Below are 18,973 nucleotides of genomic sequence, written 5' to 3'. Positions count from 1 at the left end.
TGGCCTCACAGGGTACAACTTTTGACCAAGGACATGTTGCAGCAAGAGGTACATGGAAAGTTCAAGAGGCAAAACCTTTTACAGCTTTTGCATTGTGACCTGTCAAGTAAAGCTATTGTAATGAAACTTGATTTTCTAAAAATCAACATGTTTGGATCCGTCTTAGTGTGAATATTGCCCATAATAATACCAGTATTGGTGTTATTAGTATTAATAGTGTTATAGATAGTATTAACACAGAGTTTTAATAATAAATGGAGTTTTCAGGTCTGGAGGCCTGTCTATCTTTGTAAGAATAATATAACTCTGACACTTCCAAAGAAGAGAACTATGCAACATTAATAAATAAAAAAATAACAAACTGCAACAACTGACCGTGAAGGCATTAAAATGTATAATTTCTTACTTTGAAAGCTATACAATGCTAATATTATTATCAAAACTAGTTTTATATATTCATGATTATGACTTAATGTGAACTCCTGCACCATATAACTTTTACAACAATCGTTTACACCTGCCAAACAATCAATATTATCTACAGGCGTGAATATTTTTCTGACCCTATTTACATACAATGATAGTTCATTTACCATAAGCAATAGATGCTGTTCCAACTCTCGGAAGGGGAAGGAAATGCTGAAACCACAAATGAATCAGACAGAAAATAGAGTAAGTTCTGCCTGTCACAAGGGAAATTTTACATATTGTATGACGGGGAATTAAGGAGGGGAGGTTTTTAAAACGAGGGAAGCCCTTCTCTTAATGCGACCACATCATGCTAATTCTAGGAAATAATATTTATCTATTCTAATGAACGCATATACATTATGCTTTGTTGAATCAGAAGTAGTTGCTGGGTAAAAGTTGAATAAATATGAGGTAAACATTACATCTTTCAAAAAGACAAACATATTTTGTTGTTGCTGTTTTGTTGTGAATTTATTTGAATGACTTGGGCTGAATGGGGACACCATGTATTTAGGATAAAGACTTTTTAGGTTCTGATCAACGCAAAAATGTAAAATCACTATACATTTATAAAAACACCGCTTTTATCATCTTTGGAATTCACACATTTTTGTTCTATAACTGTTCCTGCAACACATTACTACATTTTTGTTTTATGTACAGTTCCCTCTGAGATTTAAATATGAATTTCAGACGTGGATGATTTCTTTTGATAAGAATAATCCAACATAGTGAGTCAAACACTGTGAAAGCTTGGTGTTAATTTTCCACATACAGTGTGTGTACAGTGAGAGTGAGTATGTGTATAGTGAGAGTGTGTGTAGTATATGTATAGTGAGTGTGTGTATAGTGTGTGTGGTGTATGTATAGTGAGTGTGTGTATGTATAGTGAGAGTGTGGTGTGTAGTATATGTAGTGTGTGTGTGTGTGTATAGTGAGAGTGTGGTGTGTAGTATATGTATAGTGAGTGTGTGTGTGTGTGTGTATAGTGAGAGTGTGGTGTGTAGCATATGTATAGTGTGTGTATGTGTATAGTGAGAGTGTGGTGTGTGTAGTATATGTATAGTAAGTGTGAGTATAGTGTGTGTGTGTATAGTGAGAGGGACGGACAGGATGTGATATGGCCCCTCTGACCAGCAGTTCTCGGGGCCGCCGACAGGTGGTGTGTGCTGCATTCATAACAACGCAAATACAAAGTGTACCTTGCTATGTTAGCCACCAAGGAGCCTCCTTACGCTAACTAGCACATTAAACCAGTTTCTGAGGTTTGGGAAATGACAGTTTGTGCAGGACACTGATGAGAGCATCCTTGCAAAGTCCGCAACGTTTGGAATATTTGCTTTTAGTCCGTCTTTGATTTAAAACAAGGTAAGTTGTAAAATGGCGGATAGCTAGCGAATGTTAACGTCCAGGGAGTTTGTCATTGATGCTGCTGTGCTAGCTGCTCGGCTACACAGCTCTGTCAACAGGAGTCCTTCACACAGAAATGCCACTTCCCCCACCCCCCCCACACCCGAGTAAATTAAAGCTTCCAGGTTGGGAGAAGCAGTGGTGTTGTTAGCCAACCGCAGCTAATAGCAATGCTAGTCATGCTAGCGACGAAACCGATGCTGTGATTGTATCGAAATCTCAACGTGGATCGAAATCTCAAAAGTTAGCAGCTCGTTACAAATTAAGACGCGAACGACGGCGCGTTCTAGCGGCTAGATAACCTATCGGCTAACGTCACATCACCGTGAGATTAGCATTAGCCTGGGAGCTGCTCGGCCGTCGTAGCAGAGACGAGGAGCGGACGGGACTCTGTGGCAGCCCGGGGAACATCTGTGGTGCTGTTTGGAGTTCGGAAGTATACAACTGCACTGGCCACAACGGTTTAGGGGTCGAATTGTTTCACATCAGAAGTTATGTTCGAGTTTATGATTACATCGGCCAGTTATACATACTTGTGAGGACACTACAAAAGTAAAAATCTGATGGTTACATTGACGGAGTACGCAGGAGCCTTTACGGTCACAGGACAACCGCGTCACATTTACAGTACATCCTGGAGTCAGGGTTTAAATGTCTGTTTGTGTCAGTCAGCAAGAAATGAGTAGTCGATTTAGTGTCGGTGCTTCAGTGCGTCTGTCACACAACCGCCTGGTAAAGTACAGACCACCTGTCTGTCTTCCTCTGTACAGTTTGTCTCCAGCTCCGGGTCAAGAGGTCAGTTCAGATCTAACAGTGAGACAGGATCAAACACACCACCTGTGTGTGTGTGTGTGTGTGTGTGTGTGTGTGTGGCCACCACGTGTAACACTACACAATATCACCATCCTGATATCCCCAATTCTCTATGTCGCAATTCCTCTGTATATACAGTCTATGGGCAATTCCCTTCACAAAAAAAGGATGGAAGAAAGATTAAAAATTTCCACTGCCCAACTACCAAAACTCCCTTATTGTCCTTATATGAAAATCAACTTGATTAAACAATTATAGTGCCACCGTACAGTATCTGTACTAGGGCTGGGCAATTAAACAATATCAATAATTATTATTGGAATTGTGATAAATTGCAATATAACAAAGATTAAATATATATATATATATACATCTATATCAAGTACAGTGAGGAAGAATACCTAACAACAATACTTTACAATCTACCTCAGGTCACCCAGTGCTAATATTTTGCAATGTAATGTTCATTAATAGCAATACAACAAAAGTCCAATGTATAATACTAATTATAATAGTACAAAAATGACACAAAATAATAATATCGTGTGAGTTAAGTGAGGAGGTATAGCGCAAAATTGATCTACCTCAGATTTTTTAAATGTGTGGATCTTTGTCAACTGTTTGTCATTCTCTGTCAATAAAGAAGAGTTTCAAACAACAACCTTCACTTAGCAGCAAAAATCAGTCTTTAAACCTAAAATAAATAGTAATGTGACATTTGTCATGATAATTATTTGTTATCCACTCTGAACATTTTTATCTTTAAAATATTTGGCCATATCTTCGGGCCCTAAAGTTTTGCAATATAATTTTCATAAATTGCAATATAGCAAAAGTCCAATATATATCGACATAGTGCTTATGCATTGTGCAAGTACAGTGAGGAGGTATAACACAGTTGATTTACTTCAGATTAGTGAAAAAATGTGCTGGTTGTTAACTGTTGTCATTCTTTACTAATGAGAAGAGTTTCCAACCACAACCTTCACTCTGGAGCAAAAATCGTTAAAGAAATAATAATGTGACTCCACCACTCACTGTAACTTTTTGCTTTTTCAGCTCTGCTGGATCCTCATAATCTCTTACGACTCAACGCATATTTTCTCTTTCTCTAATTAGCAACGATATGAAATGAAGATAAACATGCACATTTCCCTAAATGTGATGCATTACCTACTAGTTCTCATTTGTATTTAATGAATGACAAACTGTTATTCAGCTGGCAAAAATCACATCAATCATCATGTTTATTTAATTATTTCAGCACCAAGTAAATTGCCATCGAAAGCTATTATTCTGTGATTCAGGGAAAGTATAAATCAAATGTTTTATCTTTAATTTAAGATGTGCAGTGTGGGCGTCATAAATAATCGATTTCCAAGCTCAGAATTGTCTGCACAGTGCGAGATAGAAGCAGCAGAGTTCTCTGTAAAAAAGTTGAGTGGAAGTGAATGAGTGATCCAGGAAACATCTCCATTAATCCTCTATAATGTTATAGAGGAGCTCTGACCATTCTGTGGGAATAAAGCAGGGCTCCATCTGCAGTTATTCACTTGAGATTAATCAAGTAATTGTTTTCTGTAAAGAATGTAGTAGAATATTGCCTCACATTTTCCCAGACCCCAGGGTGATATCTTCAGAGTGATGCTTTGTTTTGCCAATTTGTCTAAAACGGAGAAAAGCATTAAATCTCAACATTACGCTGAGAACATCAATTTATTAATGGTTTTGGACTTTAATGAGTACTCAACTTAATTTTTCTGTGCATAGGCCCTTTTCACATCAGACATTTACACATCACTGGACAAGCAGTTTTACCAATAACATAAACAATGGCTCCGTTGTGTTCTAGTATCCAAGTATCAGTGAGAGTATAACAGAGGCTAACATGCACAATACCAGGACTGGAATTCAGCCGGCAGTTATTTGTATTATTTACATCCGTGCTATTTTGGCGGTCTGCAAATGTTTTATGAGCGAGGAAACTGTCTCTTCAACCCTGAGAATAAACACCTAAATAGTTACAATGAAGGGATAATGTCAAAAAGCGGTGAGCTTGTGAGCAAATATTCACATTTACTGCCACACTGAGAGAAATTCGTCACCTGCACGGACATTGTTTTCTACATGCACATGAATCTAACAAGCTGTAATATAATATCTCTGCATTGTCTTCCTCTCGACAGGCTTCATATCACTGAGGCGTTTAAAGCAAGCTGGTGCATATTAGGACCTGATGTCTGATATAAGAAATAGACCTGTTGTCTTCTCCCTTTGTGGAGATTACACAGGCTCTTGAAACTGAGCCTTGATGAAGACCTTCTTTGATTTGATTGTGACTCATTGCAGCTCGTGTCAGTGTAGTCTTTAATGAATGCACTCTTCCGATTTGTCTTATTTTCCAGGTGCAGTTGTAGAGATACCATCGTGTTTGGAGTCCAGAGCAGAAGAGGCACCTCCTCCACCAGCAGATCCAAAAAATGTTAAAGAAATGATAGCAGCGCAGGATTTGCACACAGAATTTCAGTTTCCTCAGTAAGTAGTGGATCGCTGACATCTATCATCAAATGAAAGTCATTGATTTTCTTATTCGAATGCTTCTTTTGCATTTGTTTCCTATCCTCTGAAACGTAAGTTATTTTTGAGGTGTAATTGACTTTGTGTTCACAGAGAGGCAGAATCTCAGTTGTCTTCAGATACTGACTTTGAGGATCCTGATGGCAAACATGCAAAGGCAGCAAAGGGCACAGTAAGTTTATTCAAACCGTCTGTCTTCATTTATGCCTTTTCCATAACAATCCATGTGTAAATAAAGATAATATGGTTGTCTTTACACTGTGGCAGAATTTAAGTTCCCCACTAAGGATAAGGTATTCAGTTGGCACACACGGAATGTAATAGCACAATATCTCTTCCATCGAATATCTTTCTTCTCAACAGGCAGCTAAGAAAGGCAGGAAGGCACCGGGAGACAAGGCCAAAGGTGGGGGAGCCGGGAGGGCCCCTGGTCTTGGCCGGGTGAATGGCCATCATCAGGAGAACGGAATGGAGAATATGTCCCTGTTCGAGGTGGTCAAAATGGGGAAGAGTGCCACACAGGTGGGTGCACCCTTGTAGTATAGTGAAAGGATTGTTTTACTTGTTTTGTGTCCCCACATCTTTTTTACTATTGTTTTGTACCTCAGAAAATATTTTTGACTGGTGTGGTAGATGTGTCTTAAATTATTGGGATATTGATTAGCTCTTTGCAGTGTAACGTCATCTTCTCTAAGATGATTTATATCCCAAATGTTGTGCGGAGTTGATGCATAAATAAATTATCTTGGTCATTTTTCTTTTCTAGTCCGTTGTTGATGACTGGATTGAGGCATACAAACAGGACAGGGACGTTGCACTCTTGGACTTAATCAACTTCTTCATTCAGTGCTCTGGCTGTAGAGGTAAGTGTCGGACCAGTGTCAGGTGTCTGAAAGTAGTTTAATATTCAGGATTTTACTGACATTGTGTGATTCTTCCTGTAGGTGCTGTGAGTGGAGAGATGTTCAGACATATGCAGAACTCAGAGATCATTCGAAAAATGACAGAGGAGTTTGATGAGGTGATGTAGGCTGTTTTTATTTTTTATTTAAGAACTTGTCTGCACTACCGCAGATATTTTTTCGAACAGATATTTCCCCTTACGTTCCCAACCTTTCGGTTTCTCTACATTTGGTTAGCACTGCTAGTTCCAATTACAAGCTTGCAGCTAAATCTGGCATTACTGCACCACACTACCGGAATTCACCGACATCTGCCTCGCCCAATATAACTTGGACACAGTGTTCTTCTCTGGTATTTAAAGGATCATTGATTTTGACAATTATCGCCACCTACTTGTGTGCGCTTTTTTGTGTTGATATTGTATAAAACTGAGGTAAATTATTTATATTTAAATACCTTTTTGGTTCAAATTGGACAGATGTAAATGGGAAGTGAACATGGTGTAAAACGAATGTAACACTTCCGACCTGAATCTGATCATCTCTCTGCTCTCATCAAACAGGACAGTGGGGACTATCCTTTAACTATGTCAGGGCCACAATGGAAGAAGTTCAGGATAAGTTTCTATGATTTCATCGCAGTTCTGGTGCGTCAGTGTCAGTACAGCATCATCTATGATGAGTATATGATGGACACAGTCATCTCGCTGCTCACTGGCCTGTCTGACTCACAAGTTCGGGCCTTTAGACATACAAGCACACTCGCAGGTCAGTTTTTAACGTGCACTCTGATATTGTGCATTTCTGCCCTTTGCCTTTCTGCATGTTTATGCTGCTATTGTCAGGAAGCTGTTGTTCCTTCAGGAGTGTCTCTGATTTTTGTCGTCTTTGGCAGCCATGAAGTTGATGACAGCCTTGGTGAACGTTGCTCTGAACCTGAGCATCAACATGGACAACACCCAAAGACAGTACGAGGCGGAGAGGAACAAAGTCATCGCAAAACGGGCCAATGATAGGCTGGAGCTCCTGTTACAGAAGCGTAAAGAGGTGAGAAGAAAAACGAATTGTCTTAACACTTGCAACCACTCTTTGTCTCCAAATACTTGTTCCTGGTACTGAAAGCTTACAGCAGCACAGAGTCATGAAAGTGTTTTAACTTGCACCAATGCAGATTGCGATTGCAAATGTGTGGTTATTTGTGCCTTTTAATTGACTTTGTATGTAATGACACTGCGTGAAAAATGCATTTGGTCTGAAAGCACCATTAGGTATGAATGTAATTCTCAATTTGTCCAGACTTGTAGTCATGTAAAAAAAGTTAATTATCTATGAAAAACATTTGACATTTGACCTGAAATAATAACTTCTTAATTCGACTTAATTTAGTTTAATTTAACAGTCAAGATGTATTTACTCCAGTAGTTGTTAAAGGGATAGTTCATCCAAAAATGAAAATTCACTCACCCCTATGTCGAAGGGGGGGTGGGTGAAGTGTTTGAGTCCACAAAACACTTCTGGAGTCTCAGGGGTACACTTTGTTAGACAAAAACACAACATGCCTCCATGCTGCTCCTGTGGTGTCATCCAAGTGTCCGCAAGCCCCGACATTCATATTCGACTCGAAACGGCCTCATTTACACCATGTTTTTAGTCTACGAGCAGTATGGAGGCATGTTATGGTTTTTGTGTTGTTTTATTACGCCTGAAGATAGGTCACTTATCGGCTACACTGTTTACCCTGAAACCCCAAAAGTGTTTTGTGGACTCAAACACTTCAACTTCAAGTGTTTGTGTTTGGAGATTGAAGAGTGCAGTTTTGGGGGGGGGATTTTGTTTTTTGAGATATTGATGCAAATAATTTCAAAAACATTCACTTTGTGTTTTTATTTCAGCTTCAAGAAAATCAAGATGACATTGAAAACATGATGAATGCAATTTTCAAAGGAGTGTTTGTTCACAGATATCGGTGAGTGGATTCTTCATATTATTTACTGTACATACATTCTGATGACTGAGATCTCACTGAGTTGGCATCAAACAACACAGGCAATGTGCAATGTTCATTTTCAGCTGTTTGGCGCCCTCTAGTGGGAATTTAATGTCAACAGCACAATAAGTGCACATGCATTTTTTTGTTCTAATTTTGAAATGTAACACTTCCCGAACTGTTCTGTTTACATGCTGCAACATTATACACCTATTGGCTAAATTCTCATCTGTTCTCTTTCGTTTGCCAGTGATGCTATAGCTGAAATTCGAGCTATTTGTATCGAGGAGATTGGAGTGTGGATGAAGCTGTACAGTGACGCCTTCCTCAACGATAGTTACCTGAAGTATGTTGGCTGGACAATGCATGACAAGGTGAGCCAACACAGAGCACCTGGGTTGTTTTATAAAACGGATTCAAGCGACAAGAATTCTTTGTTGTATGACTTATAAGGGCTTGATTTTTTTTTTTTTCTGATTTCAAGCCGGTAGTTATATTTCTGAGATATGGGTCCTCAAGGGATCTTTAATATAATTCTATGGTTTTTCTAAATGCAATTACAGAAACAGTGTTACAGGAAATGTCATTACGCTCCTTGATTTGTATGTGCTGGAAGTTTGTGTAAGGTTTTCATAAGCTCACTTAAAAAAGCTGATGAATTGATTCAAAAACATGACAAAATGTCTTTGCATTAATTTAGACCAACTTCGAACCTCTGTTACATTCAAAATATCCGACACTATCAGGCCCCGTACACACCTGGTATTAAGATCTGTTTCTTGTGATCCGATCACAAGCGGACAGTTTAAAGTATAGGTGTGAACACACTCGGGTCGGATAGCGATCCAATCACGCCAGAGCACATTCAGAGGTGGTCTAGGCTCAAATCCGTCCTGGCCCACATATGAAGGACCTACGCAGCTGACGTCCTCTGACCTGCTGCAGTTTCACTACGGATTGAACATATTTTATCTCTTCTCGCTGATTTGTTTGTAACCACCATCACAATATCAACACTGATCACCATGAAAGTATCATTTAATGATACTTTCATTAAATTGGTCAAATCTTTCTTCACAGCTCCACAAGATTCTGTCAGACTCTCTTAAATCCTCTCTCTACCTCTCTTTCGCTTGCTCATACACCACACACACACAATGACATTTGACACATCAGACTGGGTCAAAACAACCTAATTTATATCGATATGATAACTATTATCTGTATTTCTACTGTGATGACAGCAAGGTGAGGTGCGACTGAAGTGCCTGACCGCCCTGCAAGGCCTCTTCTACAACCGAGAGCTCGGTCTTCGACTGGAGCTCTTCACGAGTCGCTTCAAGGTGAACCAGCAAATTGCATCACTTCAGTACTTCAGTACTTCTCATACATTATTTTAAAGTAGAAGATTTACAGGATTTTCATATGTTCATTCTTTATACGTAGATACATAAAGAATAACGTCCTAATTTTAACTTCATTATACCCATCCATGATATGAATGAGACACGATCCCACTGTCATTCGCAGGACCGCATTGTGTCTATGACTCTGGATAAGGAGTATGATGTCGCAGTGCAAGCCATTAAACTTCTGACACTTGTCTTACAGTGAGTAACCGGCTTTCCTCTTGAATGGAAACATTCTGCATTGAATCTGATATATTTTGGAACAAAATTACTGCTCAGACGTGTCATCTTTTCATTTTCATTCATTACACTTGCCTTAATCACTAAGAAAGTGCTCATCTCAACTAACAGGAGTAGTGACGAGGTTCTGACAGCAGAGGACTGTGAGAGTGTCTATCACCTGGTTTACTCAGCACATCGACCCATCGCTATTTCAGCAGGAGAATTTCTCTTTAAGAAGTAAGTGTTTTATTTTTAAAACTGTGCAACCCAACTGTTGATGTAAGTGAATTTGACTTTCCAACACATAACATGAGTTTAGTGACAAGGAACATTTCAGGTCTACTACCCTTCCTTCCCTCGCTTGGCTTGGAAGATGGCTTTTTGCAGGAGTGATCTCATTTCATTGCAAAAACAAAAGTACAAAGTGATATGTTGCTGTGTAGCCTAGTTAACTGCAAAACACATTAGATTAAATCAAAGCAAAAACTCTACACATGTTGAATCCACCATAAGAGATGATCCCTTTCAACAGAGTATCTAACTACATGCGATTAATAGATTAAGTCTGGGAGAACAGGAAAATCCAAATCATTTCACACATCACCAAAGGACTTTGAGCTCTATTTTATGTGGGAAAGGTGCTATATATAAAATATATATTATTATTATTAAAGGGGACTGCAAGCATTTGTTCCACCTTCCTTCACCAGACATTTTTAACAGTCTTGCATTGTGCTGGTTGAAGGCTTTTCAGTCATCGTGGTCCAGAGGAGGAGGGATTGCCCAGGAGGGGCAGGCAGAGCCTCAATGGCAGCCTTATCAAAACTACTGTCTTCTTCTACTTGGAGAGCGAGGTAACCAGACGTCAGTGTGTCACTTCTGGATATTCACCGTGTGATCATGGGGACAGGATTTGATCATGGCTATTTGTGTTCCATTTTTTAAATCAAATGTTATCTCTGCACTTGTAATTAACAATGATCCAGTATGTTTTGATTTGACTAGTTTACATTGAACTATTTGATGTTTTGCAGCTCCATGAACATGGGGCCTACTTGGTGGATAGCTTATGGGAGTGTGGATCGGAGCTGCTGAAGGACTGGGAGACTATGATCAGCCTGTTGCTGGATGAGCCCATACCAGGAGAGGAGGGTAAGAGACAACAGCCTCAGACCCTTGCTGGTTCACATTTTCAGCTCCAGTATGAGAAATAAGGAAATCAAGTCTCACACACACATAACATGTCAGTAACTTAACGTGTCTGTGATTTTTAGCCCTGACTGACCGCCAGGAGACCGCTCTGGTTGAGATCATGCTCTGTGCCATTCGGCAGGCTTGTGAATGTCACCCTCCAGTTGGCAGAGGCTCGGGGAAGAGGGTGAGCGCCTGCTTGTCATGCTCGACACAGAAGAGCAAATTTGTTTCTTGAATGATTTTGTGATGGTAACATGTATTTTTGTGCACGAGAAAGGTCCTGACTGCAAAGGAGAAGAAAACACAGCTAGATGATCGGACACGGATCACAGAGATGTTTGCTGTTGCATTGCCTCTGCTACTGGCAAAGGTGACCACTTGCATTGCAGCCAAGGAGCTCACGCAGTTAACTTGTATATTAACTTGACACTGTGTGTGCTTCCTGACCATTGATCCTTCCTGCTTCCTCTGTTCTTGTCATAGTACTGTGTCGATATTGACAAGGTGACCAATTTGCTACAAATACCAAAGTACTTTGATCTTGACATCTACACAACTGGCCGGTTAGAGAAGGTTTGTCAATTTTTAGCATTTTACTAGATTATGCAACTTTAAATTTGATACAGTGTCACTGAAACAATGTTATGTTCCCATCAAGCATTTGGATGCCTTGTTGAGGCAAATCTGGGAAGTGTTGGATAAGCACACAGAGACGGAGGTCCTGGAGGCCTGCTCCACCACCTACCATTATCTCTGCAATGACGAGTTCTCCATCTTTAACCGCGTGGACATCGCCCGCTCCCAGCTTCTTGATGAGCTTGTAGACAAGTTCAGTAGACTCCTGGAGGACTTCCTGCAAGAGGTGGGTGCTGTGAGACTTTGCTTTGCTATTGATTGTTTGAAAGGATGTTCACAGAAGCAGAGGCGAGGGTGAATGTCCAGGATTTCACAGGCTGGATCTCTTTATTTGTCAGGGGGAAGAACTAGATGATGATGACACCTACCAAGTTCTATCTACACTCAAGAAGATCACCGCTTTCCACAAGTAAAGGAACCGGTGGAATTGTGCTTTTGTGTTTTGTTGTCATCAGTTTTTGTTGTTTTCTTTTTAAATGTGAGAAGGTGTGAGTAATAACATGATATGTTCTATTTCGATTTTCGATTTTTCACTCTCTCTCTAGTGCCCATGACCTCTCCAAGTGGGATCTCTTCACCAGCACCTACAGACTACTCAACACAGGTCTGCAGAATGGGGATATGCCTGAACAGGTATCAAAGTCTTAACAGTAGAGATCGTCAGTAACAACAACAAATGAAATCTGACTGAATGAACATCTCATCTGATCTGCTCGACTTTCGCCCCCTCAGATTGTGATTCATGCAATGCAGTGCACACATTACATCATCCTGTGGCATCTAGCAAAGGTTTCAGATGGCAGTTCACTAAAGGTATTTGTACATTATTGGTCCTGGATGTCTTACAGATATGTTTCTTTGTCATTAAATTGGTCCAGGAAAGTTATAATTTTTCTCATAAAGTCCTTGAAGACTGTTCTTCTTATATACTGGGACAATCCAACTGTTAACTAGTTCATTTAAAAACTTTATTCACTTACAGGACTGTCTAACTGAAAACTTCCTCCTCTTTTAGGGAGAAATGGTGACCTTGAGAAAGCAGATGAGAGCATTCTCCTTAATGTGTCAGCGTTACCTAAACAGCATCAACACAGCAGTTAAGGAGCAGGTGGGATTATGCTGACTGGACTGTTCTTTTATTCCTGTTGTTCTTCAATTCCAGACTACAGCTGAAAATGTGGTTGGTCAGTGTTGTCATAAACGCTGTGTTGTTGTGTTTATTCCAGGCCTTCACCACAGTATGTGATCTGCTATTGATCTTCAGTCACCAAATGATGTCGTCAGGCCGGGAACAACTTGAGCCTCTGGTCTATATCCCAGACTCGACTTTGCAGGCAGAGATGCTCAACTTCATCCTGGATCATGTTTTCATTGATCAGGATGATGACAACAACAGCACAGGTCAGAGTCAAGCACCTGCACCAAAAATTTGGTACTGGAGGCCCGGACTGCGTCTTATATTTTTTACATCTTTCAGACGGACATCAAGACGATGAAGCCAGTAAAATCGAGGCCCTGCACAAGCGAAGAAACCTTCTAGCTTCCTATTGTAAATTAATCATTTACAACGTTGTGGAAATGAACACTGGGGCAGATATATTTAAACAGTACATGAGGGTAGGTTTTAACCCTTTTTTTTGAAATTATGAAGATTCCTCCAGTCCTGCACTTCTTCTTAATAAGAGTTCGTCCCTCTCTCATCAGTATTACAATGACTATGGAGACATCATCAAAGAAACGATGAGTAAAACGAGACAAATCGACAAAGTACAATGTGCGAAGACACTCAACCTGAGCCTTCAAAGGGTAAGATTTCTGTCCCAGGTAGAAACTTAAATATTTAAAAAGACAACTGATTTAGTGTTCTTAATGGGATGATGCAGATTAGTAAACCTTTAGTTCTACCAAATTTAGGTTTATCTAAAACTTCAGATCACAAATGCATCGAGTCTCAGATTTCAACCTCTCAGTTGTGGAAACACAGGTGAAGAAATCTAACTTTTTTTTCCCTTTTGGTAGTTATTCAATGATATGTTGTCAGAACTTGGCTTCAACATCGACCGCTCGTCATCAGCCTTCTGTGGCATTAAAGAGCTTGCCCGACGCTTCTCGTTAACTTTTGGCTTGGATCAATTGAAGACCAGGGAGGCTATTGCCATGTTACATAAGTAAGTAACAGTCCTGATCCAAGACTTTGTGGTTTTACAGCTTTGCGTGCAACTCAGCTCTTACAATGACGTGTGTGTTTTTAATAAGGAAAGCTGTTCATTCATTATTTGCCTGTTTGTTCTAGGGATGGGATTGAGTTTGCTTTCAAAGATCCCAGTCCCCAAGGAGAGGGGGGTCCGCCGCTTAATCTAGCATTTCTGGATATTCTGAGCGAGTTCTCAAGCAAACTCATGCGACAGGACAAGAGAACAGTGTAAGTCTGAGGCACAAGATTCATGCAGTGATTTATGTCTGTGGTGAGCTCAGAGCTGTCGAGGAATTCTTAAAGTGAAAATGCACTCATTATCTACTCACCACTATGCCGATGGAGGGCTGGGTGAAGTGTTTGAGCCCACAAAACACTTTTGGAGTCTCAGGAATAAACAGTGTTGCAGCCAAAGGGACCTCTTCTTCAGATGTAATAAAACATCAGACAAAAACACAACATGCCTCCATACTGCTCGAGTGGTGTCATTCAATCGTCCGCAAGCCCCGACATTCATATTCGTCTCGAAACGGCGTAAATTACAGCAGTTTTTAAGCCTAAAAGTCCACTACCAGACGTAGCAATGCTAGCGGACGTAGCGATGCGAACATGCCCCCACAAAAGTGTTTTGTGGAGTCAAAACAACTTAACCCACCCCCCCATCTGCATAGTGGTGAGTGGATAATCAGTGAATTTTCATCATCGAGTGAACTATCACTTAAAATTGCTATATCTGTTTTCAATCTGTCTTCTGCAGTCATGTGTACCTGGAGCGGTTCATGACCTTCCAGATGGCTCTGCAGAGAGAGGACTGCTGGCTGCCCCTCATCTCCTACAGGAACTCCCTGCAGGCTGGAGGTGACGATGACACCATGTCTGTCATCAGTGGGATCAGCAGTCGGGGGTCCTCCATCAGAAGTAAGAAGTCTAAACCAGCCACGACTAGCAAAAGGAAACTGCCTGAAGGTGAGCAATTCAACAATGTGTCTCAGTCCCTGGAATGCCTACTCTCCTTGGAACTTCGTCCGCAAACTCTTCCATTAATTGCTACTCTACCTTGCCAGTGCCCAGTGCACACATTATTATGGCCACTGCATGCATTCAGTAAATTACAGGAAGTGAGAGGTTCTTTTCTCCAGCAGAAGAGAACAGCTGCAGCAGCAGTGATGCAGGCTGGCTGAACCGTGAGCAAAACGTGCAGACGCCGGTGATGATGCATTCACCTCACCTCGCCTCTACTGTACTGAGGGATCCAAAGAAGATGAGGCCAGAGGACAGCTACACCACTGCATACACCATGCCAGCAGAGCAGCTCCCCCATCAGCATGTGCCTACCCAGCAGCAGCAGCAGCCGCACCCTCACCACCAGGCTGCCATTGACTACAAGTAAGAAAACCTCTATCTACAGTGTCTATTCTCACTTTGTACACACTGTACTGTGTTGTAGATTTAATTTCAAATGGATAAATGACAATCTTTGCCCATCATAATGTTTAGGTGACAAACTTTTAGCAAATTTTAAATATTTCACATAAAGCGACTGTACTGTACCTTTTCCTTTAGCTTACCCTGAAATTGGTATTTGCAAATGTTGATGCTGTCTTTAATATCTTGGGGGTTTTTTCGGTTAAACTATGGACATATTCAAGTCATGTTAAATGCTTCCCACTGTCCCACAGTACCCAGGTCACTTGGATGTTGACACAGAGGCAACAAGCTGAGGCGCGTCAGCAGCAAGAGCGGGTTAACATGCACTATACCAAGATGAGGAACCACATGCAGCAAGCAGTGTAAGATGGCACTTGTTTTTTTAAATAAGTAATTGATATAACAAAGCTCCGTCGCTTATGTATCTAATGTACGTGCACTCCTCAGTCGTCGAGGTTCCGGACTCATGGAGGAGGATGAGGAGCCAATAGTTGAGGATGTGATGATGTCGTCTGAGGACCGCTTGGAGGACATCAATGAGGGCATGGATTTTGACACAATGGATATTGATTTGGTAATTTTAAAACATGTTAACCGTAACTATGTTTTTTGTAAAATGAATGCCAACAGACAGTGTCTTATATTTATATTTATATAAATCTTACAAACTCTGCAAACTCATTTTAACTCAGCAAAGTTTCCAAAGACAAAATAAATTGACGATGGTGTGTGTAGTGTATATGATGTGATCACTGCATACAAAGAAACTTAAGTAGTAGAATCTGCACATCAGTAAAAGTGATTGAGTAAAATTGACTAAGGTTGCTGCATTTCATTGCATCATTTGATATATTGTAATTTTGTCACTGTTTCTTTAAAACTATTAATTCCAAATACCTTTTTTACCTCTTATTTCCATAACATTTTGTGGTGCATTGTTCTGACTGACCTCTTGCTTTTCAGCCGGCATCAAAGAATAGGAGAGAAAGAACAGAACTGAAGCCAGATTACTTTGATCCATCTTCCATTATGGATGATTCGGTAAGGATTTTCTACCTTTTGTCATGATAGTGACTGATTAATAAAGGACAGTATAAACACTACACTTAGATTTCTGTGTGAAGATGCTCCGTCATTGAGCTCACAGTTATCAAGATGTGTCTGGAGAAGGGCAACTGGACTTGGTTGTAGATGTTTCCCCTTCACACCACAGGAAGTATCTACAAGTATCTACATCCAAGTCCAGTTGCCCTTGATTCAACCTTTCTTGGATCACATTTGGATAACCCAAGTTAAATGAATACTCTCCTCCCTACGATCCCCATGTCACCCTAATGAGAAGAAAACAGCAAAAATGTCTGTAAAACCACTGTTGGCCTAAATAGTTTTAATATACATTACAAAAGGGATATCTTACATTTCTCAATCCTGTAATTAACCTGTTTTTGAACAAATTCGGAACTTACAATTGCTGTTTTTCTATTTGTTTATTGACTAAATGAAAACTGCCATTGATATTGAAAAACCCCCATCCAAGTGCCACAATATAACCCTAACCCTATTTTTTAAAAATACTTTGTGTTTGTTGTTAGGTTCTCAATGTCTCCATGTACTAAGAAAAAGGATGGACAGTGTGTCATCAAAATCCTCGGGAGATGCGTGAAAGTCAGGATGGAGCCAAATGGACTTTTCTGAATGGTTTGCGAGACACCAATGTTTGCCTCAACTTTGTCAAAACTCTGAGGGAGAGCTTGAATTTGAATTTGAATTTGATTCTGATATTTTCACACACCATACTTCTGTCACGCTGCAGGAGGAGTGTTTGTGTTTTTGTTCAGTTGCCTAACAAAATGACTTGATGTTAGCTTTACTAAGGTGACTGTTTGGGTTGATAAAAGTGCCAGTACAGACATATTGCAGGTGAATGGTGAGGGGACAATAAACAGATTGAAATTCAAATTAATAACATGTACCTTTAATCTTTTTAATTCAGTCGACAAAAATTGTCTGATGTAAATACATAGTGGCCAATATACAGGTGGGGTGAACACAATTTCATGAACACCTCTAGATAAAAATGAAATATCCCTGAGAAATTAAACTACCTTAATGATGTTTGTAGCGCTCATTTGTTGTTGAATACTGACGACACTGAACTTTGTCACAGGGGTGTTTATTCAGCTCTATGGTAATTTTACAGCCATATTTTTTAAAGATAATCATGGGCTTCAATCAACGCCTCTCTGAACAGAAATTGAACATGAGCTTCAATAAAAATCAGCATTCATTTCAGGGCTATTGAATTGGACTGCATTACATTATTAATGATATTGTGTTCATCCAGTGTATTTTTAAACTGTAGATTGTACGCATGGCATGTAGCCATATATTGAAACATGTACACAGTAAAGTATAATGTGAACTGGCGTCTCATACTGTTCAAAGGCCTTGCCACAAATGATATATGGCATTCTCAGATTTCTTTGTGATGGTATTTTTTAGAAATGTATGTGTTCTGCTTTTATACCTTGTAGATGACTTTGATTTATAGATATTTTGTAATGACAATCAAATGTAAATTAATGGTTTCTAATCATGTTATTTCACATAGATGCTGAAATAATCCTTTTTAATGGAAATTATTATGTTACCTTAGATATGGCCTGCTGTTTGTATTTTATTTTCATCTCTCTATAACGAATGGGTGACAAAGTAACTGCAGTTGCTCAAATGTAGTAACTGCATCTAAAAATATTTTTTACTATTTGGAGTATTCACTGTGTCATACATAAAAGTTTGACTCAATCTTAAACATATAAACTCTTGTATATCTTGATCATGTTTCTCCACAGTATATTATCTAAGATCCAATAACACAGACATGACATAATTGCGACCTTTAAAAGAGAGGATTTGAAAATGGTTGAGGTTGTGAATTGAAATGTTTTTTGAGTTTTATTTTTCCAGTTTGGTGTGCAGAGGATTCTTTCAAAAAGCCAATTTATTGGTGTACCACTGTTGCGTGTGTAAGAGTTATAGGATTATTATAAATTTATAGTTATTTAGTAAAATATTATAGTATCAGAATTGTATATTATACAATTACAAATGGGTAATATATTGTGAATCGGTGCTCATTTTATAATTGCAGTTTCTGCTTGCTTGGAATTTTAGGGAAAGCATAAAGAGATATAATGTAACTATTCAGAGTTAATCTACTAATTTGCAAGTATGCATACAGTGCGTTGGTTTGTTTGTCTTTCAGTGGATTGTTGTGATATTTCTTTACCTCTGTGTGTTGGCCTGGTTGGCAGATTGATTTTATGAAAAGAAGAGTGTATCCATGTTGTAGTTACAAAGAAATCTTTATAATTTCCTCCCAGTCTCACTATAATCCAGAGAAACCCATCACATGGTCTTAAACATTACCATATATTCATGTTGATGAGAAATACATCTTAGAATTGCCTGTAAATTAACATCAATCGTTTTGTTTTTCTGTTTTGCATTGAACTGCTGAAAATGTGCATACATCTGTATGTTTACACATATTTAAAAATTTGTGTATATTAAATTTGTGTTTTTATTCTATTGACAAGTGCCCATTGCATCCTTTAAGATTTGTATTAATGTCTGGAGATGTGACACGAAAGAATAAACCATCTGCGTCCGTGTGAGGATTTAAAGAACGAGACTGTCAATCCATACTACAAATTGAAACGTTGAAGGA

At 39.4% G+C, this 18,973-nt stretch overlaps 1 protein-coding gene across 3 annotated transcripts; it reads left to right on the top strand.

The window, feature by feature from the left end:
- The first annotated feature begins 1,634 nt into the window (after window positions 1-1,634).
- Window positions 1,635-18,836, top strand: stag2a (stromal antigen 2a). Of its 3 annotated transcripts, none has more exons than XM_034606313.1 (34): window positions 1,635-1,839; window positions 5,100-5,229; window positions 5,365-5,443; window positions 5,635-5,793; window positions 6,038-6,134; window positions 6,216-6,292; window positions 6,737-6,941; window positions 7,069-7,220; window positions 8,066-8,139; window positions 8,411-8,534; window positions 9,405-9,503; window positions 9,691-9,770; window positions 9,921-10,028; window positions 10,537-10,645; window positions 10,826-10,943; window positions 11,066-11,169; window positions 11,263-11,355; window positions 11,469-11,558; window positions 11,644-11,847; window positions 11,960-12,030; window positions 12,167-12,254; window positions 12,354-12,434; window positions 12,637-12,729; window positions 12,848-13,022; window positions 13,099-13,238; window positions 13,326-13,427; window positions 13,641-13,789; window positions 13,915-14,043; window positions 14,573-14,781; window positions 14,955-15,201; window positions 15,495-15,605; window positions 15,691-15,817; window positions 16,207-16,284; window positions 16,836-18,836. In XM_034606313.1, exons 2-34 carry the CDS (start codon window positions 5,186-5,188, stop codon window positions 16,857-16,859), a joined length of 3,840 nt encoding a protein of 1,279 aa, XP_034462204.1. In that variant the 5' UTR covers window positions 1,635-1,839; window positions 5,100-5,185; the 3' UTR covers window positions 16,860-18,836. The 3 variants fall into 3 exon arrangements, with proteins under 3 accessions (XP_034462204.1, XP_034462206.1, XP_034462205.1); XM_034606315.1 differs by having other exon boundaries at window positions 14,958-15,201; window positions 16,836-18,829; XM_034606314.1 differs by lacking the exon at window positions 1,635-1,839 and adding an exon at window positions 2,016-2,676.
- Window positions 18,837-18,973: the final 137 nt, after the last annotated feature.

This window comes from Hippoglossus hippoglossus, chromosome 14 (genome assembly GCF_009819705.1).
Source record: "Hippoglossus hippoglossus isolate fHipHip1 chromosome 14, fHipHip1.pri, whole genome shotgun sequence".
In the NCBI taxonomy this organism is placed as follows: Eukaryota; Metazoa; Chordata; class Actinopteri; order Pleuronectiformes; family Pleuronectidae; genus Hippoglossus; species Hippoglossus hippoglossus.
This window is presented reverse-complemented; position numbering and strand designations above follow the sequence as displayed.